This window comes from Sciurus vulgaris (genome assembly GCF_902686455.1).
Source record: "Sciurus vulgaris genome assembly, chromosome: 10".
In the NCBI taxonomy this organism is placed as follows: Eukaryota; Metazoa; Chordata; class Mammalia; order Rodentia; family Sciuridae; genus Sciurus; species Sciurus vulgaris.
Genome location: NC_136470.1, coordinates 1,766,222 through 1,788,073, shown reverse-complemented (window position 1 = coordinate 1,788,073; position 21,852 = coordinate 1,766,222). Strand labels below are relative to the sequence as shown.

Sequence of the window (21,852 nt, the reverse complement as noted above, 5' to 3'; positions counted from 1 at the left end):
GTGGCCGATGGATCCAGAGACCCAGGGTCTGCCCCAGGCTCTGCCCAGCTTGACCTCGTCTCTCTGAGCCTCGGTCTCTGAGCTCCATCCCTGAAAGGAAGGGGTTCCGCCAGGCCCTCCCTCTGCCCCGTGTGCTGGCGTTCTTTCCCCTCCCTCTGCCCCACCCACCTACCGTTCCTGGGCACCATTCCCCGTGGAAATGGGGTGGTCCCACTGAGGGAGAGCCCGCCAGCAGGGGACCCTGTGACAGGCAGACACAGACTGCTGTAGGATACTGGGCACTGGAAAGTGCAGCACTTGTAGGGGACACTGACCACACTGGCCAGGGCCGCCCCACCAGGGGTCAGTATCCCCCCTGCATCTCCTGCCAGGGGCACTTGTGGCCTGGGCCACTTCCCGACCTATAAAAGGACATAGTGGCATGAGGAGTGCCCAGGCCTCCTTGCCTGTGGGTCTGGGAGTCCATCCGTGGTTTCTGCTTTGTCCTGCATGCTTCTGACTGGTGGCCACATGAGCAGTGGCACCTGGAGGTGCTCATGCTGCCTCCAGGGGAGAGTCCAGCAGGGCCTGCTCCGGGACGAGGAGCACCAGCCTCCAGAGCCCCTGCGGAGCCCACGGTATGCCCAGGCCCCCCTGAGGCTGGGTGGCCCCTTCCTATCTCCTGCCCCTCTGGAGTCCTAAGCCTGGTCACTCCTTGGGTTGGCCTGCCCCAGGTAGAACTGTACCCTTCCCCTGCCTGATCAGTCCGACTCTACAGTCAGTACTGTGCATGAATCTCCTGCAGGGCCTGGGAATCTACCCTTGCCCTGCTCTGACGGGGTCCTCAGCTCTGCCCCAGCACCCTTGGGGCTGCACTGTGACCACTGATAACACCCCAAAGGTGTGTGGAGCTTCTGCTGCAGCAAAGCCCGAGGGCTATGACTACACCCTGTTGCTTGCCCGGTGTTTGCTCTGGGGCCCTATGGCTGCAGGGCACCATGTTCCAGATGGGGAAGGGCCAAAGACCTTGCCAAGGGTCACAGAGCCTGGATTGCATCAGGCCTCTACTCCCAGAGCTCAGTATAGGGTCCCTTCCCCAGCCCCAAGTTTCAAGGTCCTTCTGGTCACTGACTCCCAGGTGGTGACCAGTAGTGTTTTGCAGTCCCTTGGAGTGCTGACTCTTGGATTCCAGGTCCCCCTGGGACTGAGGCCAGCAGGAGAGGAGGTGAGAGGCCTGCCCAGGGAGGCACCCCCTGCTGTGGACACTGCTCTCACCTATGCACACCTGCTTGCCCCACCTCCCACAGTCACCCTGCCAGTGCTGGACCCCTCTGCTCTGTGCCCCTCCCTGATGAGTGCCAACCCAGAGGGGCAGCAGGTGAGTGAGGGGGCGGCCCTGGGGGTCAGGCCACAGTCTTCAGGGGGCTCCAGACCTGCAGGGCAGTTGATGGACCAGAAATGGGAGAGGGGATTGTGCCAATAGTGAAGACACATCCTCCACCATACCTGTGAGAACTGGAGTAGGAATCGAAGGAGGAAGGGTCAGGGCTTGGGGAGTCCTCTGCCAGGAGGAAGCAGACTGGCCAAGACTGGCCAAGGGCAGGGGGATGGGAGGCTGCTAGGATACACAGGCTCTGTGAGCTGTGGGAAGAGGGACGCGGAGCTGGGTGGGGGGCCTCCAGGATGGCTCTCAGCTGGGGCGACACACTCTCTGCTTCCAAACACCCACCCCAACCCGGGCACCCGGGCACCACCAGCGCCCGCCCTCGGGAGGTCCGACTGGCCCGAAAACTCGGCAACTTCAGAGGCCCCGCCCGCCCCAGCCCCTCTCGCCCCGTGAGGCAGCGCAGGGGCCCTAGAGCAGCGCAGAGGGCTGATTTCTGCAGGCTGCAGCCCGAAGGAGCTGGGATTGTCCCTGCGCTCCGGGACTTAGGAGCACGGAACCCAGTGCCCTCCAGCCGCCACGCGCAGCCTTGCGTTTCCCACGGGCGCCCCGGCTTCCCGGGGACTGACCTGCCGTCTAACCCCCGGGTGGTCCCGAGGCAGGGTGCGGAGAGTCTGGGTTCGGTCAATGCCCTCGCTCCCCGTCACCCGGCACTGTCGCTCTGGTGCAGGGTCCCGCGCCCGGAGCGCGGTGCGGAGTGTGTGGGGACGGGACTGACGCGCTGCGGTGCGCGCACTGCGCCGCCGCTTTCCACTGGCGCTGCCATTTCCCGGCAGCAGCCGCCGGGCCGGGGTGAGTGAGGCGGCCGGCCGGGCCGCCAGGGCTGGGGAGGGAGGGCCGGCGACCCCACAGCAAAGGGCGCCCGACCCGGCCCAAGCTTCTGCGCTCCTTCGCCAGGACCCGCCTGCGCTGCAAATCCTGCTCCGGAGACCCGGGCCCCGCTCCCGGGGAGGGAGCGCCCGCCCCCAGCCCCGCCCTCCCGGCCCCCGGGCTGGCCAAGGTCAGTGCTGTAGCGGGTGTGGAGGTGGGACCCCGGGTTTGGGGCGGAGACGCCATACCCACTGGTCCTGTGTTAGTTTTTTTATAAAACAGTTTTCTATAAACCGACTTTTTTGATAATTTAAATCTACTTAAAAAGGAAATGCCTAAGAGCAACTTTGAAGTCTCCCACGGGCCTGAGAGACCCTGGGCCCTGGGGCTGCCCAGGCCGAGGGTGAAGGGAGAGAGGGAGGAGGCCGCGGACTGGGGCTGACACATGCTGCGGACCCCGTGGGACCCCAGTCCTCCACGGAATCAGGACGTGGCGCCTTTTGCAGCAAGGGCGCTCGGTAACCAATGGCCCAGCCTGCAGCTCTTTCTGCCCGTCTCCATGCCTCGCTTGTCAGATGAGATGCCAGATGCACCGTGTGTCCTGCTCAGGAGGCTGCAGTGCTTCTGCCTCTGGCCAGGCACCCGGGACAAGCATCAGAGCAGGACGGCCCCCACCCCCGGGGGCTCGGTGGAACCAGTGGCCTGCCGCCGCCCCTGCTTGTTTTACACGTCGCCCCCGTCCCACCGGTTAGCGCTGGGGTGTTCAGGGCCCACAGAGCCTGCTCAGAGTCCCTTGCTTCTTAGGTTCCCTGCCGCCAGGGGAAATGCAGCATCAGTGGCCCCCATGCAGTCCCCCAGGATTCCTCCAGCTCCGCCACCCAGTGCCAGCCCCACCTCTCTGGGCCTGTATTTACCAGACCAGACTGTGTGGAAGAGCTGAGATTCAGCAACTTTGAGCTGCAAACCCAGCAATTTCATATGATTCAGCATCATAGAGCCTCTCTCCTGCCTCACCCTGGGCCTGGGTATGGCTGGGGCCCTGTCCCCACATGGGCCCTGGCATGCTTGTAGGGCAGAGACTGGCTGGCCTTGGGTCTCCAGCCACAGCGTGGTCCTCCTGGCTAGTTCCCTACGTCCCAGGCCTGAGGAACACTTGGGGGCAGGCAGCCCTGAGCTCACTTCTGCCCACCTGCCCCCTGCTGCTGCCTCAAGGGTTCAGCGTTAGACCTGCCCCACCTGGGAAGCACCCCATGGCCCCAGGTCCGTCACCTCTCTGGGGAAGGCTGCAGGGTTGGGTTGAGCCCTCCCTCTCTCGGGTTCCAGGTGGCAGATGACTCTGCTGGTCACGAGCCCGTTCTGCACAGGGATGACCTGGAGTCTCTCCTGAGTGTAGGTCGCCCGGCCTGTAGCGTCTGCTTCTCCTCCACTGCCCCCACATCAGCCAGGACTCAAGCCCCCACGTGGGCACTGGGAGCACTGCAGGCCCCAGGGCTCCTCAGAGTGGACATCAGGGCTGGCCCTCCAGGAGGAGGGCCAGCCCTGTCCTGTTGGCCCTGCGAAGAGCCCCTCCTGCTTCTTCAGTCCCCCTGGGTCCTCAGAGCCAGTGCCCGGAGGCCCACGGCCCACGGCTCCCAGCACCAGCTCATGGTGCTCAAGCCCACCCGTTCCCCAGGCGCACTGGGGTGGGGCTGGACCCAGCACCCCGTCCCTCGGGGCGACTCGCATGCCCCTCCCCTCTGTCCACTGCTTCCTAGGAGGAACAGTAGGTTCCCTGGTTTTCAGGGCCCCGTTGTTTTACAGGACGGCAAACTCCACCAGCTACTCCCACTCCCCAAGTGGCCAGTGTGTCCTCCTCAGTGTCCACCCTGGTCCCTCAGGTTTTCACCCAACCATAGCCCTGCCCTGTGTGGTGGGTCCTGCGCAGGCAGGTCCCCACTCTGCAGGTGTCCAGAGACTCCAGGTCCAGCGAGGGACAAGCAACTCAGGCGTGGATGAGGGTGGTACAGCTCTGAGGTGGGGCAGATGTTTGGAGGACCCAGGGGCCTCCCCAGACTCCCCAGTCCTGTGGAGCCTCAGACCCCTGAGCAGAATAAGGAAGGCTGGCCTGGCCTCACTAGCTGGGAAAAAGCCACCCGAGAGCACAAGCCTTGGAGGCCCTGCCTGTGCTCAGTGAGGAGACTGGTCAGGGGTCTCCTCCTGGCTGGCCCTGCCTCCTACTAGAGGGTCAGATCCCGATCTGTGGGGGGTGGGTGTGGCCTCCCTGAGGTCCTAACAGGGCCCTGTTTCTCGTAGAATTCTTTTGACGGCATCCTGCAGTGGGCCATACAGAGCATGTCCCGCCCTGGCCGAGGCATCCCGTTCTCCTCCTGATCCAGATGGCCCAGGACCCTGTGCCCACATGGTGGATGATGCTGAGCACGCACTCACACGGCGGGGCTCCTAGAGGACAGAGGGGGACATGGGCAGGTCGGGCCAGGGCCAGGAAGAACTGGAGAGTTCCAAGTGCTGGCGATGCTGGTCTTTGGGGGACACAAGACCATCATGTGTCCTGACATTAAAACCACTTCTGTGGGGCCTGTGGGGCTTCCTGCTGGCCTCCGCGGGTGTGCTCCTGCTGCCTGAGGTGCAGGCCGCTGCCTGGAAGCCCCAGGGAAGCTCGCAGGGCAGGGAGCCACTCCTGTGCCCCTGCAGCAACGTCCCAGTCCTGTGCAGCCCCCGAGACCCTGTGGGGCCTGGTTCCTCCTCTACCCCCAGGACCCTTCCGGTGCCCCTTCCTCTCTCACAAACTCCAGAGGCCAAGCTCAGACTAGGCACGGCGGCTGCGTGGCGGTTCTCTCTGCTGCCTGCCCCCTGGTGCTGAGAGGGGCTCCAGGTCCCTCAGACCAGCCCAGCCTGGCTCCCTCCTCCAGAAGCTGGGGACATATCTTCTGGGTGCCCAGCGTTCCCAGCCTTAGGGCTCCCCGGGGGCTTCCAGTGGAGGGACGGATCGCACGAGCAAGGCAGTGACCTCAGACAGGTCGATTGCTGGGACGCACAGACCAGGCAGGGGCCAGCGGGGCAGAGTGCCCTGCAATCTGGGCTGGAGAGCCCTGGAGGGGAGAGGAGCCGGTGGCGGGCTGGGCCGAGGGCACAGCAAGGCCAGGCCTGTCCTGCTGGAGCCGTATGGCCTGTCTGCAGGATGGACTCGAGATCATGGGACTGGGTACAGCCAGCCACGGTGGGGAGAGGGACAATGGGACAGGGCTGCGCCTTAGTTTATCACAGTAGCTGCCACAGCACTGCCTTGACTTCTGTCCTAGTTCTGACTGTCCCCTACTGGAGTGTGGCTTGGGAGGGGCCCTTGCCCAGTTCCGGGCCACATCCCTAGGCGGAGGAGATGACGGAGCCCTGGTAGCCCCACCTGCAGACCTGTGTCAGTGCCCAGGTGGGGGTCAAAGGCCGGCAGTCTCGCCAGGCTTGGGCCACGTGCTGGTCTCCTCCTGCCTGCCTTGGAAGGGCTCAGCAGGGAGCCACAGCTGGAGGTGACAGCAAGGACACACAGTCCTTGGCCCCTCAGGCCACCACTCCCAGAGGCCACCACTCTTCACGTGCATTGGGGGCGAGATGGAGGGACCATGGGGCAGGTCAGGGAGCTGCCCAGGCCATTCTGCACCAAGGAAGTCCCGTCCACGAGCGCCCACAGCCCCCCTGCCTTCCTCCTCCAACACGCCCTGGCCAGGAAATCCTCTAGCCCTGTCCCAGGAGTGCCTGGCGTCCTCTCAGCACGGGGCGGCGCTGGCTCTGCTGGTCTCACAGTGGGTCCGGGGACACTGGAGACCTGGCTTCCCCGAGTCCCTCTGCAGACAGGGGCTGCGGCCTCCCCAGGGCCCAGGGCTCCCTTTCTGGGGCCGCTGGCTTCAGTCCCACCTGTGCTGTTTCCTCCACTCGGCCGGCTGCTCTAGCGGCTTGAACCCAGTCCCGACCTCCCTGACTCTAACCACACGTGGGCTCGGCTGGTGGGCAGGCTGGGGCTCCCTGCCAGCGCAGTTCGGTTAGGTCAGAAACCACGAGACTCCAGTTCTGGGGTGTGTGGAGGGAGGTGCAGGTTGACTCCCCCTTGACCTGGGGATGACAGCGGGGGGCCAAGGAGGTTGGGGTAGGGCCCCTCGGGACTTGGCTGCGTCTTGGAAGTCCCTACTCCTGGTGGCAAGTGTGCCTCCTTTCACCATTGTCTCCATTTAGCATTTCAAAAAGGAACGAAAATCACTGATCCTGAGGTGTAGCTCAGCAGTACAACACATGCCTAACGTTGGCAAGGCCCTGGGTTCACCCCCAGCCCTGGAAAAAAGCAAAAGAGAAAGAGAAAGAAAAAGCCCGACCCAAGCCTGCCCGCCTCAGGCAGGACCTTGGGCTCCACAGCCCTGGCTTGTCCTCTGAGGAAGCTTCTGGGTGCCGTATTGCTGCTCCTGCCCGCCTGTGTGGGGGAGGTCGTCTCCTTCATCTGGTGCCCTCCACTGCTCAGAAGGTGTCTGACCATGACAGCGTCCAGTGTCTGCCAACAGAGTGAGCAGCAGGTGCAGATACGATAGACCCACTGGAACCTGCAAGCTGCTCCCGCCTCAGAGCCGCCCACAGAACCCGTGGCGCTGTCTGACTTTCCTGGGGCCTCAAGTCCCAGATGCCCATCTCTCAGTCCTGGAGGCCGGCCTCGGGGATCAAGATGGGGAGGTGGCCTCTCTTCCTTGGCTTGTGGATGACCTTGTCCCCCTATGCCCTCCCGGGGTCATCCCTTCTTAAAAGGCCTCAGGTGGGATTAGGGCCCACCCTCGCAACCTCACCTGGAAGACCCTGTCTCCAACTAGTCACATTCTGAGGCACTGCAGGCTAGGGCTTCAGCGCATGGATTTGGGGACTGTCCTGGACCACACCTGAGTCAGCCTCTTGTGGGTTCTTGACTTGACCTTGACCTTGGGCTCTGTCCTTGACCCCATAATCCAGTTTTAGCAAGAGCCCTGCACAGTCAGCTTAGAGTTTGTCTCCTGGAATTTGATCTCCCCGTTTGCTGATCAGATCCCCCTCCCTCACCCTGGATGGCCCATCACCCCAGCCTGCCTTCAGCAAGGATCTGTTGTCAGCTCGGTCACAGTCCTGTCCTTGATGTCTCTGGAGAACAAGTCTCCACGGGCCACTGTGCCCTGCTGCTTGGCTCTAAGTCCTTGCTGGCCCTGTGGGTTTGGCCCTGAGTGCCATCTCACTCTGCTGCAGTAGGCCCCTGAGTTTGACAGCTTTTCTTCACTGTGAAAAAATGCCTGATAAAAGCAACTTAGAAAAGGAAAGATCTAATTTGGGTCATGGTTTCAGCTCATGGTTGGCTGGTTCATTGCTTTGAGGCGAGGCAGAACATCACGGTGGAAGGTCAGAAGGAAGCAGCTCAGCTCACTGCAAGCGGAAGGGGGTGGGGGGGGGGGAGGGAGGGGGAAGGGCAGACGAGAGATGCCTTCCAGGTCTCACCGCCAGTGACTTAACTGGGCCCTTCCACATACAGTTTCCACGTCCTCCCCTAATGCCATCAAACTATGATTCATCCCTGGATCACTCCACTGACGAGGTCAGTGCCCTCATGACCCACACTCCCCAAGAGGCCCCTCTGCACGCTGCCGCAGCGGGGACAGCCTTCGACACGTGGGCCTCTGGGACGTTCCAGACCTGAGCCACAGCCTCCCTCTGGAGTGAAGTCTGCCTGGCCAGGCACTGCAAAGGCTCAGAAGACACAGTCCAGGCTGTGGGGCCTGCGTCAGCCGCTCTCGTCTGCAGGAGACCACTCCGGGCTGATCGAGGGGCCCCTGCTTGGCTTCATGCTCAGCTGTCATGACCCAGGTACCATCAGTAATCTATGAACGGTTATTAGTCCTGCACAAGACCTCCATGTGGGACCATCGGGTTCTGGTTTGGGTCTTTGTGAACAGCAAATGAAGAATCTGGTGGATAATATAAGCTCACTGGGCTCAAGGAAACTCAGTTATTTCTTGAACTCAATAGGCTCCAGATGGCCAAGTAGGGCTGGAACTCCTGGCTGAGAACATGGAGGAGACACCTGTCAGCTCCGCTCATAACTGGAGCTCTCAAATCCTCAGCTGGTTAACCTGGGTGCCAGGTCTGCAAATTCCCAGCGATCTCAGGACCAGGGCCGCAGAGGGCAGGGTCTCCATCCTGCAGACCAGGCCTCAGGAGGCCCCGAGGGTGGCTCCTTCCCACCTGCGACTTTCCCTGCGCCTGCCCACCTGCACACTGGCTCTGATCAGCGGGGGGGGGGGGGGGGTGGGGGGGTGGGGGGGGTGGGCAGAGGCACTGGCCCACAAGAGAGGCAGCCCAGGTGAAGGTCATCCTTGGCCCTACCCTGAGGAAGCCCCCAACAGGACACCCATTCTCAGGGCCCTGGCCTGGGTAAGTGCCTCCCAAGCACCCTTCCACCCCTCCATCTTTCATAGTGTCCTCGCTTGCTCATTGTGGGGTCCTGCAGGAACCCTTCAAAAGTGCTGGGGTGGGGAGGGGCACCGAGCCCACTGTCTTGCTCTAACGCAAATACATGACATTCTCCAGAGCCAAAAGGAAAGACAGGCCAAGAACAAAAAACAACATCCAACAGCAGACTATGCGGGCTTTTCCATGGTGCAGGGGAAATAAAAATCCCTAATGAGGCTCACAGCCAAGTCCGGCTCCTGCCCACCGCCCTAGCAGAGCCCTGCCCCACCCGACTCTGCATCTCCTGGCATGGCCAGTGTTTCAAGTGTCCCGTGCAGACCATGAGCCAGGAACATGGGGCAGGTTCTCCTGGGCACCCAGGAGAGGGGCCTTCCTTGTGGATGAGGTGCTGGTGTACAGGACCCGTCCCAGATGGAGGCCTCGAGCTGGGTCAGAAGGCCTGCAGTGCCCGTCGAGTGCTGGAAGTAGACCCACCACACAAGGCACTCATTTGTGGGTTTCACACATTCTGAAAAGATGGTTTGCCACCTTTTTTTTTTTTTTTTTTTTTTGTACCAGGGATTGTACCCAGGGGTGCTGAACCACTGAGCTCCACCTCCAGTCCTTGCTAAATTGCTGACTGGCCTTAAACTTGCTTTAGCCTCCCAAGCTGCCGGGATTACAGGCTTGTGCCACTATACCCCGAGGTTCTGCCACTCTGGAAAATAGCATTCAGTTGTGTGCCAAAGACAGCGTGAGGATGGCTGTGAGCTCTTCAAAAGCTTGGTCCCTGTCCTGATGCCAATCCAGTAACAAGGACATGGTTTTGAGAAAAAGGAAAAGGAAGGTTTATTGTTTCCTAGCAAAGGAGAAACACGGAGGACTCCTGTCCCAGGGGAGCAGGAGCAGGGGCTTTTAAAGAGGCGACTCAGAAACAATGAGATTAGGGAGGAAGGATCAGGCAGGAGAAGATCAGGGAGAAGAGGATCAGGGAGAAGGTCAGGGAAAAGGTCGGGAAAAAGAGAAACCACGTACGTCTCAAAGCGACAAGGGATAGAGCCAATGCATCAAGGGGACCCGTTACGCTCTCACCAGCAAGGCTGCAAGCACGGGGCGGAAGGCCGGCCCTCGCCACTCTGCAGGCAAGTGGCGTCCAGCCTGGAGGTCTGTAAGTGACCACGTGTCTGATTGAGCACCACTGTAGAGTAATGAAGGGTCTTTATAAAATGCCCCTGCTGGGAGTGGCACCACCAGGCAGGCAGGCCTTCCCTGGAGCATGCCTCAGGGTGCTGAGGTCCAGGGACTTTCCCCATTCCAGCCTTCCTTCTGCTTCTTGACCTGAGGTCGGAGTGGCCCAGATTCTTATCTGAGTCCACCAGACCTACCGCAGAAATCCCTTTCTCCTACTGCCTTGCTGTGCGGTGAGGACAATGGGCTCTGGCCTCCTGGAGCTGGAGGTGCAGAACAACTGCTCCCAAGGGAGCCCACTGATGCCGGGGGCACACCACAGTCCTGCCAGGGGCCTGGCCTGCAACCTCGTCTGTGGGCCCAACGCTGGGAAGCCATGCTCACAGGCTCCGAGGGAAGCGGGGGCGGCCCAGCAGGAGCAGCAGGTGAGGACCAACCTGTGGAGGGGCCCAGGGGAGACTGCGAGGTCGTCTGCTCACAGCCCGTGGGGAGGCCTCTGGGTGCCGTGTCTGCTCGCTCCTGCTAGAGGAATGAGGGGTGGGGAACTTCGGGGCATCCCGTAGGCCGCTGCTGTGGGCTGCCAGGGAGGGAGCTGTGTGGTGTCATCCTCATGAGGAACCAGACATTTAAGAAAGAGGCAAAGATCAGCATCAGGACTAGGACACTGTCCCGACCAGTGAAGAGCCAGGCTTTGCCTGAGGTAAGGCTCTGCCTCCCGCCCTGCTGCTTGTCAGAAGTCATTCTAAAAAAAGGAGGCCAGACTCCAGCTCATTTAAAGTCCTATTCAAAAGATTTATTTTTGTTGCCATCTCATATAAGGGGATACAATGTATAACTCAGTCAAGATCCAAGATAGCTGTCATGCAAGCCCACTATATTTTTACTCTTGGTAATTTCATTTTGTAAGACTGTTAATTGTTAATGTTTTGCAGAGGTGCTGCTTCAAGAACACACAATCTAGGTAACTTGAGATAATAAGCCATCACCTACAGGACAGATAGTATATAATGGTAACTTCCAGTACTAACACAGACTCCAGTTAAATAAAAGGGGAAGTGACCGTAAGGTTATAGACATTAGAGTTAAAGCCCAGTACTCTTACTTTAAGACTGGTGAGACTGGCTTGATGGATGTTTAAGACCAAATGTAAGATCAAGATTAACACAAAAGGGCCAAGAAAACCAGCATTGGGCTCTTGCCCTCTGAGTCAGCCTGAACCCAGGGAACGAGAGAACTTCTCTTAGGAGCTTTGCAACTCTGGGCCACACGACCTCCTGATCAGGGAGATTAATGAGCCCACCGAAGGACGAGAAGCCAATCAGTGCACCTGCTGCCAAGGAGGGTCATTGGAAAAGGGAGAAATCCCTGATGCTTCCAAAGGAAGCCACCACATTGAGGAGACCCTACCTAGCCAATGGCAGGCACTAAAGGAGCTAAGAAGTTGCTCTCAAGTTCCCCAGGAGTGACCCCTGTGGGAACCCAGCTGGCTCTTAACAGACAGGGACAAGGTCAGTTTGACCAGCTTGGTCTTGAACACCTAGCAAAACAGTTATAACCAAACTATAGCCTCACCTGAGCATTTAAAAGAAAGACAATAGTTCCTTTATTAAGGAACTTAAGACCTACGCCTTGCCAGGCCCACAGCCCTGATGCCCCTGAATTCTGAGGGTTTTTTCCTTTGGGAGGCTCATATTTATCCTGCCTACCAAAATCACTCCTCAAACTGACACTTTACCCTACAACCAAAGCCTACCCATTTCAAGAACAGCACACGCCAGATGCAGGAGCTCCCCCCCGCAAATTATTCCCTTACTCATAGGGCTAAAAACATCCGCCAGGATTAACACAGGAGCAGCAGGGTTAGGAACCTCTATTCACTGTAAAAATAGCACAGGTTATTACAGATGTCCCAATGGGTCACTGATTTGGTACTGACTTTACAAACTCAGTTGGACTCCCTGATATCTGTCAATCAGTGAAGAATGCTGTTTCTATGTAAACCAAAAACAGGAGTGATGAGAGACAAGGTTAAACAGCTCCAGGACCCCCTGGCATAGGAAGACAAGTCTGACTCAAATCTCGAACAGTGATTTTCAATATCATAAGTTTAAAATGTTACCCAACTTAACATTTCCTTCCTTGGGAGTCCTAGCTCACAGCAGGTATAAGAAATCCCTGTATTTTATTGTCTGGATCTATTCAAGTAGAATATGATGCCTCACAAACATTTGTTATGTTAAATATGAAAACTGAAAACTGTATGTGTCGACAATGTGCCAATCAGAGTATATGATAAAGTTCAGGACAAACTGTTATGTTTCCCAAAGGCCAGTAGCCACCTGGCTCCTGTAAAAGTGCTACATGTTTTATCTGAGTGCTAACAGCTGACATTGTCATCGTGGCTGGGACGATGGCCTCTGCCCCTGCTGCTGTGGTGGCATTGCACTAGCAGGCACCACAAATCATTTCCTTCAACAACTTCAAAATTCTTACTGAGACCTGGCAAACTTGAGTACATATCGATCAGGGACTTGATCCTTTTCATAATGCCTCTTTAGCTGTGTTAAAATTACAATTTCAGGTTCTGGCCATGGCCCATGCAAGAGCCTACTCTTAATAATGAAGAAGTTTGGGGCAGTTTAGCTGAAGGTATTCTTCTCTGGACCCTTTTAAATACTTTTCTACACATGTAGCTGGTTACTAGTTATAATCGTACAGTTAATTTTATTTCTGTCCTTATTTTGCATACTTTGTCAAGCAGGGTGGAATGATTGAAGTGCCAGAAAACCATGATTCCAAGGCTAATCATACTTGCTGTGCTCCGCAGGACCCATGGAGTCATGGAAAGTACTCCTAAGCCTGAGTAGGGCCCACAGCCCTGACTAAGGACAATAGAGTCCAAACTGCATTACCTGCTGAAGTTGTAAGGCCCCCAAAAAGGAAACCCCAACTCTGTCCCATGGATCGACGGCAACCCCAATCAACCGCAGGAGGCGTCACTTGATGCAAACCGCAAGAGGTGTTTATTCCAGCGCGCTGGGACCCGACTCGTGACTCACGCAGGACTCCAGGAGTCGAGTCCCTAGCAGAAAATCTTGTAGGTTTATAAAGGCAGAGACCACACATCGGGAGGGGTCGCACATGAAAGGGGAAAAGGGGGAAAAAAAGGAAAAATGGGGAACAAAGCTGCCAGGAAATTTCAAAGGGGGTCTGGGTTTGCTGATAACATACAACATGTTTCACAATGTTTTACAACAGGGTGTAGATTCTGGTCAATAGTTTCTGGTAATCCTACTGTTTGATCACTATCTGGCTATCAGGCTCAATTTACTTTTACTCTCTGTTTGGGGCTGTTTCCTGGAACAGCTTTAAGGGCTTTGTTCCCATTACTGGGAGGGAGACCTTAGGGAGTTGAGATAAAACAGCTTAAAAAAATGTCCATTCTTTCAAAGTTATTCCCTTAGTATTAGCAAATCAATTAATAGTCACCTTTATTAGAATCACCTGAGTTCACTGTACTTTTTCCCCTGCCTATTCTTAATTCTGTATGGGAACAATTTCTTAATAGGTTTACCTGCACAGTCCCAGCAGCTTCCTGGAACATGTGGAGGCCATTCTCCTGCTCACCTCCTGACCCACTGGAGACACAATGGGGACCACTGAAGTCCCTCAAAGGGGACTTCACCTACAACGGCCTCAAGGTCCCCACCCCCAGGGTCTCCATGCTCAGTTTCAGAACTCTGAAAGGAGGGGTCCCCTGCTTCATCCCTTCTCAGCTCAAAGCAACCAGATCAGACTTGGCGCCCCAATTCTCTCTCCCCTTTCAGAGTCTGGAATGAAGGGTTATGGAAAATAATATTCGTATAAGACAGCTCTCCAAAGAAAAATGGAGAGAGATGCGGGTCAGGAGGAGGGGGGGAAAACTAGCCAAGGAACAATGGTCCCTGTAGGAAAGGGGTGGATGCTGATTGCTGGGCCCATGACTGTGCCCCATGGCTAATTAGTCCTAAACGGAAGCATAGCAAATACCAAAGGTGAGTACTCATCCCTGGGATCTGGACCCTTATCTCACCAGACAACACTGAGTTTCAACCTTTTTACAACTACCTTCTTTTTTTTGGGGGGGGGGTGCTGGGGATCGAACCCAGGACCTTGTGCTTACAAAGCAAGCACTCTACCGACTGAGCTATCTCCCCAGCCCCTACAACTACCTTCTTAATGTAAAGTTTTAACCTGTTCAACCAGCCACTGACTGTCAAAACTGAACCTACACAGTTCGCGATGATTACAGCATTGTACCCTATAAAATCAAATCCCCTCTGTAACTGACAGCCATTTTCCCCATCTGGAAAATGGGCCCCAATGGTGCCCGAACCTGTGAAGGAATAAAGGCTTCTCCAAGTCTGTCGAGGTCTGCTTCCTGTACTTTTGCACTTACACCAGGCGTTTCTAGGATTTCAACTCCAGATAACAGTTTCCTTTCTTATTGTGGAGAATCCTCTGGATTAGGCCAGGCTGAGTCAGAGCGACCCTCAGGTGACTCTTGTTTGGAAATGGAGGATGTGTTTCAGACCGACATTGCCTGTCAGAATTAACATTGTCAAAGTGGTCACACTACCAAAAGTGCTATAAGATTTAATGCAATTCCTATTAAGATTCCAATGATGTTATTCATAGAAATAGGAAAAGCAGTCATGAAATTCTTCTCTTTTTGGAAAAATAAGAGGCCTGGAATAGCCTAAGCAATCCTCAGTGAGAAAAGTGAAGCAGGAGGCATCACTATACCAGACCTTAAATCATACTACAGAGCCACAGTAACAAAACCAGCATGGTATGGGCACCAAAGCAGACATGTGGACTAATGGTACAGAACAGAAGATCCAGCAATGAATCCACATAGGTAGTTATCTCACACTAGACAAAAGCACCAAAAACATACATTGGAGAAAAGATGGCCTCTTCAACAAAGGGTGCTGGAAAAACTGGAAAAATGTAGCTCATCCTGCACAAAATTCAACTCAAAGTGGATCAAGGACCTAGGCATTAGACCAGAGACCCTGAATCTACTAGAAGAAAAATTAGGCCCAGCACTTGATCATGTCAGCTTAGGAAGCAACTTCCTTAACAGGACTCCTAAAATGCAAGAAGTAAAACCAAGAATCAGCAAATGGGATGGATTCAAGTTAAAAAGCTTCTTCACAGCAAAAGAAACAATCAAGAATGTGAAGAGAGAGCCTAAAGAATGGAAGAAAATTTTTGGCACTGGCATCTTAGAGCATCAATCTCCAGGATATGCAAAGAACTCAAAAAATGTGACACCAAAAAGCAAATAACCCAATCAATAAATGGGCTAAGGAACTGAGCAGATACTTCACAGAAGAAGAAACATGAATGGTCAACAAACATGAAAAAATGTTCAACTTCTCTAGCAATTAGAGAAATGCAAATTAAAACTATTCTAAGATTTCATCTCACCCCAGTCAGAATGGCAATTATCAAGAAAGCAAACAATAAATGTTGTCGAGGATGTGAAGGAAAGGCACACTCATACATTGCTGGTGGGATGGTAATTGGTGCAGCCACTCTGGAAAGCAGCATGGAGATTCCTCAGAAAACTTGGAATGGAACCACCATTGGACACAGCTGTCCCACTTCTCAGTTTATACCCAAAGGACTTAAAATTAGCATATTAGAGTGATGCAGCCACATCAACATTTACAGCAGTTCAATTCACAATAGCTAAACTATGGAACCAATGTAGGTGCCCTTCAACAGATGAATGGATTAAAAAATATGATATATGTATATATATATATGTGTGTGTGTGTATCCATATATATATTTATATATGATGGAATATTACTCAGCTTTGAGGAATGAAATTATGGATTTGCTAGTAAGTGGATGGAGCTGGAGAATATCATCGAAATAAGCCAATCCCAAAAAACCAAAAGCCAAATGTTTTCTTTGAAATGCAGATGCTAATTCACAATGGGGGGTAGCTAGGGAAGAATAGAGTTACCTTAGATTAGGTAGAGGGGAGTGAAGGGAGGGGAGAGGATACAGGGATAGGAAGGATAGTAGAGTGAAACAGACATTATTATCTCATGTACATATATAACTATATGACCGGTGGTATTCTACATCATGTATAACCAGAAGAATGAGAAATTATACTCCATTATATATGTATCAATTATACTCCATTAGATATGTATCAAAGTGCATTCTACTGTCATGTATAACTAATTAAGATAAATAAAAAAAGAAAACAAGGCTTCTTGAAGAAATGACTGATTCAAGGTCTGGGGCAGGAAATGTACAATTTGAACTGGGAACATCACAGCAGTTGGTGAGGAAGCTGTCAAAGATTACTAGGATCATGTCAAAGAACTCGGGATCCAGATTGGAGAGGCTCCTGCTGGCCCGAGATGGGACACTCTGTGTAAGAACCAGAAACCACTCTGGAGTGGGAACTCACATAAGAGAGTTTATTAAGCAAACAGCAGCAGAGTGTCTCCCTGCAGGGTAAGAGATGAAAATGAGAGGAAGAGAGGAGAGAGAGAGAGTAGAGAGCGCAAGAGAGAGAGTGAAAGCCAGGAGGAGAGAGCAGGAAAGCGAGGAGGAGAGAGAGAGGAAATGGCGGGGGAGCCATTCTTAAGCAGTTGAATTCTGCAGGCTAACAGGGGACCAATAACGGGGAAGGATCAGCTGACTGATGAACCAATGGCTAGCTAGGATGTTCACAGACTGACAAGCTAGGTTGTAAGTTGGGAGGCTAGGGATGACTGCAGGGTAAAGGGCGGGGGAGAAGCTTTATATTATATTATATTCCCCTGTTGTGTTTTTTTATTAGAAGATCTTTTTGTTCCCCAGTTCTCTCCCCCCTTATCTCTCCTTCCTGCCTACATGACTAGACCTGGTTTTGCAGGTGAGATGTAAAAAGTAAGAAGCATATGGGGGCAGGGGGAGGGCCAAAGTAATTCAGCCAGGCAAGGGCCCAGGGGGCATTAGTTAGCAGCTCCCTGCTTGCAGTCCTTGATAAAGGCAGGGAAATTTGGTAATCAATGGGCTCCAAATATCCTTGGCATTCCATTCTCCCAGGAGCAGTCTCCAACATCCAGACTTCCAGAGGCAGATGGCCTTCATGGATTTCATTTCCTTAATTTGACCAATCCCCTATTTTCTACCCTAACTGCCTATCCCCAAATCTGGCTTCATTCCGGCCCTCTAGTTTAGGAATTCCTTACTGCTATAGGGAAGAGGGCAATGACCGCCTCTGGTTCTTTGAGCTGGAAGTGGGCAGCATGGGGCAAGCAGTTTGGAGTTTCCCTTTTAGAAATCGGGTCAATTGAGGGGTCCATGGGTAGAAGTTTGGCTGGGGACAGAACAGGTTGTAAAGGCATCTGGGTGGGGTGGGTGCTTCTATGAGAAAAGAACAAAAAGCCATGAGCACTGAAATGAGATTAGTACAAAATAAATGTTGCAGAATCTAGAACATGTCAATGAATTATCATGAAGATGACAGAAGTCAATAATCCCTCACCAGGAGGTGGAAGAGCTGAGAAATTGTTCTCCTATAATAAGGCTAAAAAGGCTGGAGAGGACAAGGCCTTTATTTGGGAATGTTAACATTGTCCAGGTTACTAGGAATGTAAACACATTTAAACTCTTAATGTCATTGATGTCCCCAGAAAATATAAATAAGCTACGTAATGTCATCTGATTTTTGTAAAATATTCTTTTACTGGTATAACCTGTGTTTAGTAGAGATCTCTATATTCTGTTACTTAGGACTAGATAATCATACTAGCAAGCATAGATTAAGCCTACCTGTGTCTGTAGGTCTTAAACTGACTAAAATCTTCTGACTCTGGCAGTTTCTCTTGATAGTTATCAGGCACATTTGCCTAAGAATCTCTCTTTTGGTAGCTTCCAGTCTTTATTCTAGTGGGCTAACAAAAAGTGTATATTTTAAGTTACATTAATTATTGTTTCTTTTAAATGCCCAAGAATGATTATATTTTGGTTTTTAAACTGTTTTGCTAGGTATGTAAGATCAAGCTGGCCAAATTGACCTGTTCCTGTCTGTTAAAGAGTCAGCTGAGAGCAGCTTCTTAGCTCCGTTAGTGCTGTCCCTTAGGCAGGGTCTCCTCGATGAGGTGGCTTCCCTTGGAAGCACCAGGGATGTCTCCCTTTTTCCATGACCCACCTCTGCAGCAGGTGCACTGATTGACTTTTTATCCTCTAGTGGCCTCATCAATCTCCCTGATCGGGAGGTCATGGACCCAGAGTTGCAAAGCTCCTTAGAGAAGTCTCTTGTTCCTGGGTTCAGGCTAACTTTGAGGGCAAGATACTGGTTTTTCTTGGCTTCTGTATTTAATTTCAATCTCTAAGTTTGATCTTAACCATCCAGTAAGCCAGTCTCACCAGTCATAAAGTAAGAGTGCTGGGCTTTAACTTCAATGTCTGTAACTTTACAGTTATTTACCCTTTTATTTAACTGGGAGTCTGAATTAGTACTGGAAGTTATCACTTATATACTATCTGAGGTCGAAGTTGGAGAAGGAGGAGGGATTAAGAGCGGGAGAGGAAGCCAAAAGGAGGCGTTCGAGTTTGCAGGAAGAGCAAAGAAGCACAAAAAGAAAAGACTTGAAGATAAGGGCTCCCTTTCCATCTGCCTGGGTGCTCACAGAAGCTGTGGTTGCCATTAGGTGGCCATTTTGGATTGATTATCTAAAGGGCACTGTGGCCAAATATCATTACTCAAATGAATAAGTTTTGATGACTTTAAGCCGGGGGTCAGGCCAAGGGTTCTAAAGTTGTCTAACAGACATCCCAGGGGTGAATCTGCTGGAATGGAGGACCCAGATCCCATGGGTGGAGACTGATACAGCTGAGCCAGTGTCCAGGGCATCCTGAGGCCACAGACTAGTCGGCTGGAGACAGAAGGCAGCACAGTGATGGGTCGTCACACAAGCATCAATGTAGGCCAGGCAAAAGCCAAGAGAGTTGAGGACCTGACATGAGGGTTTTCACGAGAGAGCGAGCGTGAAGAGGAGCCTCAACCCTGAGAGAATCTCCACCATAAAGTCAGGAACCCACTGTGTGGGCTGACAGATCTGACCTCCATGAGAATGTCACAGGCCAGACTCTCAGGGGAAATGACTAAGCAGGCTCCATGTTGCTCTGAGACTCCATGTTAATGTAGGAAATAAGCTTCTCACATGGGAACACCCCCGCCTCTTGTGCCCATCATCAGTTACTTGGGTGTGACATGTTTAATAATATACAATGGCAACTCCTATGTAGTAAAGAATTGCTCTCTTTTGATCCCTATTGCTCCTAAACAACGTACCATGTGAACAGTGATTGTGTGGATGTTAGCACCATTCTTTAGTTTGTACCTGGGTAAGGGTCATTTTGACCCACTTCTCTCTCTGTTGATAATCTCATGATGTTAGTTTGTAATTTCAAATCATAGCAACAGACACTTATGATTGATGTCATTTTTGGTATAAGAACCCCTACAACCTTGTGGTCAGGGCTGTTCTCCCAATAGCTATTTTTGGGGGCATTGGGTGAGACAGTCAGTCAGCTGCTTAATAAAAGACTCTCAAATTTGGACTTCTCAGTGGTGATCAGTCTGTTCTTAAGTTGTGCCCCACAACATCACCCGGCAGATAAGACCGACTAAGGGGGCTTAGTCATGGCTGCCTCGAGGGCCCCGGATACTCAACAGCCACTTCTCAGATTGGTAGAGGAGTGTTTAAGTTGGCCTGGGGAACCTGCCTCGGGGACTCACCAATCTGGAGTCCAGTGATGGATGCAGAGCAGAGCATTGGGCCGAATGGAAGGTGAGGCTATGTCCGGGGTGTCAGATGGGGTTCCACTTGCTTAAGAGAGAGTGGAAGAGCCCATCTGAGTCACGGCACCAATAAGAACCCAGAAACCACTCCGGACTTGGGAACTCACATAAGAGAGTTTATTAAGCAAACAGAGTGTCTCCTGCAGGGCAAGAGAGAAAATGAGAGGAAAAGAGAGAGAGAGAGAGAGCACGTGCAAGAGAGAGAGAGTGAAATGAAGGAGAGAGCAGGAAAGCGAGGAGGAGAGAGAGAGGAAATGGCGGGGAAGCTATTCTTAAGCAGTCGAATTCTGCGGGCTAACAGGGGACCGATAATGGAGAAGGATCAGCTGACTGATGAACCAATGGCTAGCTAGGATGTTCACAGACTGACAAGCCAGGTTGTAAGTTGGGAAATGACTGCAGGGGTAAAGGGCGGGGGAGCAGCTTTATATTATATTATCCTCTGAATGTCAAGCAGGGTGCTACCTGTAATCGAAAACCATTAATTGTTTGAATTCTTGAGTTCCTACTGATATTAAAAATGCTAATTGGTCACTTTTAGAGGGTGATAGGAAACAAGTTCATGTTCTTTAAAACTATTAAGTAAAATCAGATTGGGGAGGGAGAAGAGGATAGAAAGAATAAAACTGATCAAATAAAGCTGTGTATACATGCAACCATGGCATAATGCTCTTACTACTTTTTAAAAATATTTTTAGCTGTAGATGGACACAATACCTTTATTTTATTAATTTTTAGATGGTGCTGAGGATGGAACGCAGTGCCTTCCACACACTAGGCAAGTGTTCTACCACTGAGCCACAACCCCAGCCCTCCACTCTTTCTATTGTGTATATAAAATGCACGAATAAAAATAACTTCAAAAACTAAAAAAAAAACCACTAGTGTCACTCCAGTGTCAGAATGTCAACAATCAGGACTACCAAGGGACAGTGAAGGTACTTAGCAAAGAAATGTAAGAGGGGAAAAATATAAAAAAGGTAGTTGAGTGATAAATTTTTAGCATAATTTTTGATACCAGTATAAAATTTAATTCTGTAAATAATGATATGGGTGTGTTTATGGGAAGAAAGCTCAGAACTTTCCTGCTGTGGTTTGTGTTTAGAACCCTGCACGGGGCCCACAAGGGGCATTGCTGGCCAGTACCCTGAATCATAAACAATTTATGTATGGGGGCAGGTGGGGAAAAAAATACAAGTAACAATAAATGTTGGTGAGGATGTGGGGAAAAGGTACACTAATACATTGCTGGTGAAGCTGCATTCACTTTGGAAAGAGGTATGGAGATTCCTCAGAGAACTTGGAACAGAACCACCATTTGACCCAGCTGGTCCCACTCCTAAGTATATAACCGTGGTCCACTTTATGCTTTGAATATAGCCCTTGCTGCTCCACCAAAGGAACTCATATTTACACTGGACACGTTTCTTTCTTTCCCTCTCTCCCTGCTCCTCCCTAGTCTCTCCCCTCCCTAATCTCAGGGGAAACAGGATCACCTTTCTTCCCCATCCTGGGCACAGTTATCTGTGCTGAGCACACACCCGCCACAGGGAGAGTAATCCTGACTTTGGGGATGGCACCAAAAGGTCTCAGGAATGGCTGTCTCCCAAATTCACAAGTGGATCACAACTCCAGCAGAGAACACGTGGAATGCAGCCCCTGAGTCACCTCTTTAAAAGCCCCTGCTCCTGCGGAGGGGCAGAATCACAGCTCTGGGACAGGAGTCCCCTGAGTTTCTCCTTTGCTAGCAAAGCAATAAACCTTTTTCCTTTTTCTCAAAACTGTTCCTCGTTATTGGATTGGCACTGGGGACAAGGACCAAGCTTTCAGCAACAGGAGGAGTTTTCATAAACCCTGCATGTGATCATCACCCAGATGCACCCCACCCCCCGCCCTGGGACCCCAGTGGGTGTCTGACCTGCTGGGCTGCTGACCCGGGGATTTGGTGTCATGGACACCTTTTCTTAGCACCCTGAGTTTGGCTGCTGTCCACCAACTTTGAAGGCTCTGAGGGCAGGGGCCTGTCTGTCCCCGGGGCTAGACCCCCACTCCATGACTGACCATCCCAGGCAGGACCAGTGCCCGGCTGTGAACTCCCCACTGGCTGCCTGGTGGGCAAGGG

General features: G+C 52.6%; 1 protein-coding gene across 3 annotated transcripts; it reads left to right on the top strand.

Annotated features, from left to right (window-relative positions):
- The first annotated feature begins 737 nt into the window (after nt 1-737).
- LOC306670930 (autoimmune regulator-like) lies at nt 738-14,507 on the top strand. Of its 3 annotated transcripts, XM_079155972.1 has the most exons (4): nt 738-1,357; nt 2,094-2,215; nt 2,321-2,423; nt 4,526-7,652. In XM_079155972.1, exons 1-4 carry the CDS (start codon nt 770-772, stop codon nt 4,601-4,603), a joined length of 891 nt encoding a protein of 296 aa, XP_079012098.1. In that variant the 5' UTR covers nt 738-769; the 3' UTR covers nt 4,604-7,652. The 3 variants fall into 3 exon arrangements, 2 of the variants coding, with proteins under 2 accessions (XP_079012098.1, XP_079012097.1); XM_079155971.1 differs by lacking the exons at nt 738-1,357; nt 4,526-7,652 and adding an exon at nt 13,431-14,507 and having other exon boundaries at nt 1,639-2,215; XR_013766539.1 differs by lacking the exons at nt 738-1,357; nt 2,094-2,215; nt 4,526-7,652 and adding an exon at nt 3,557-3,623 and having other exon boundaries at nt 2,300-2,423.
- Nucleotides 14,508-21,852: the final 7,345 nt, after the last annotated feature.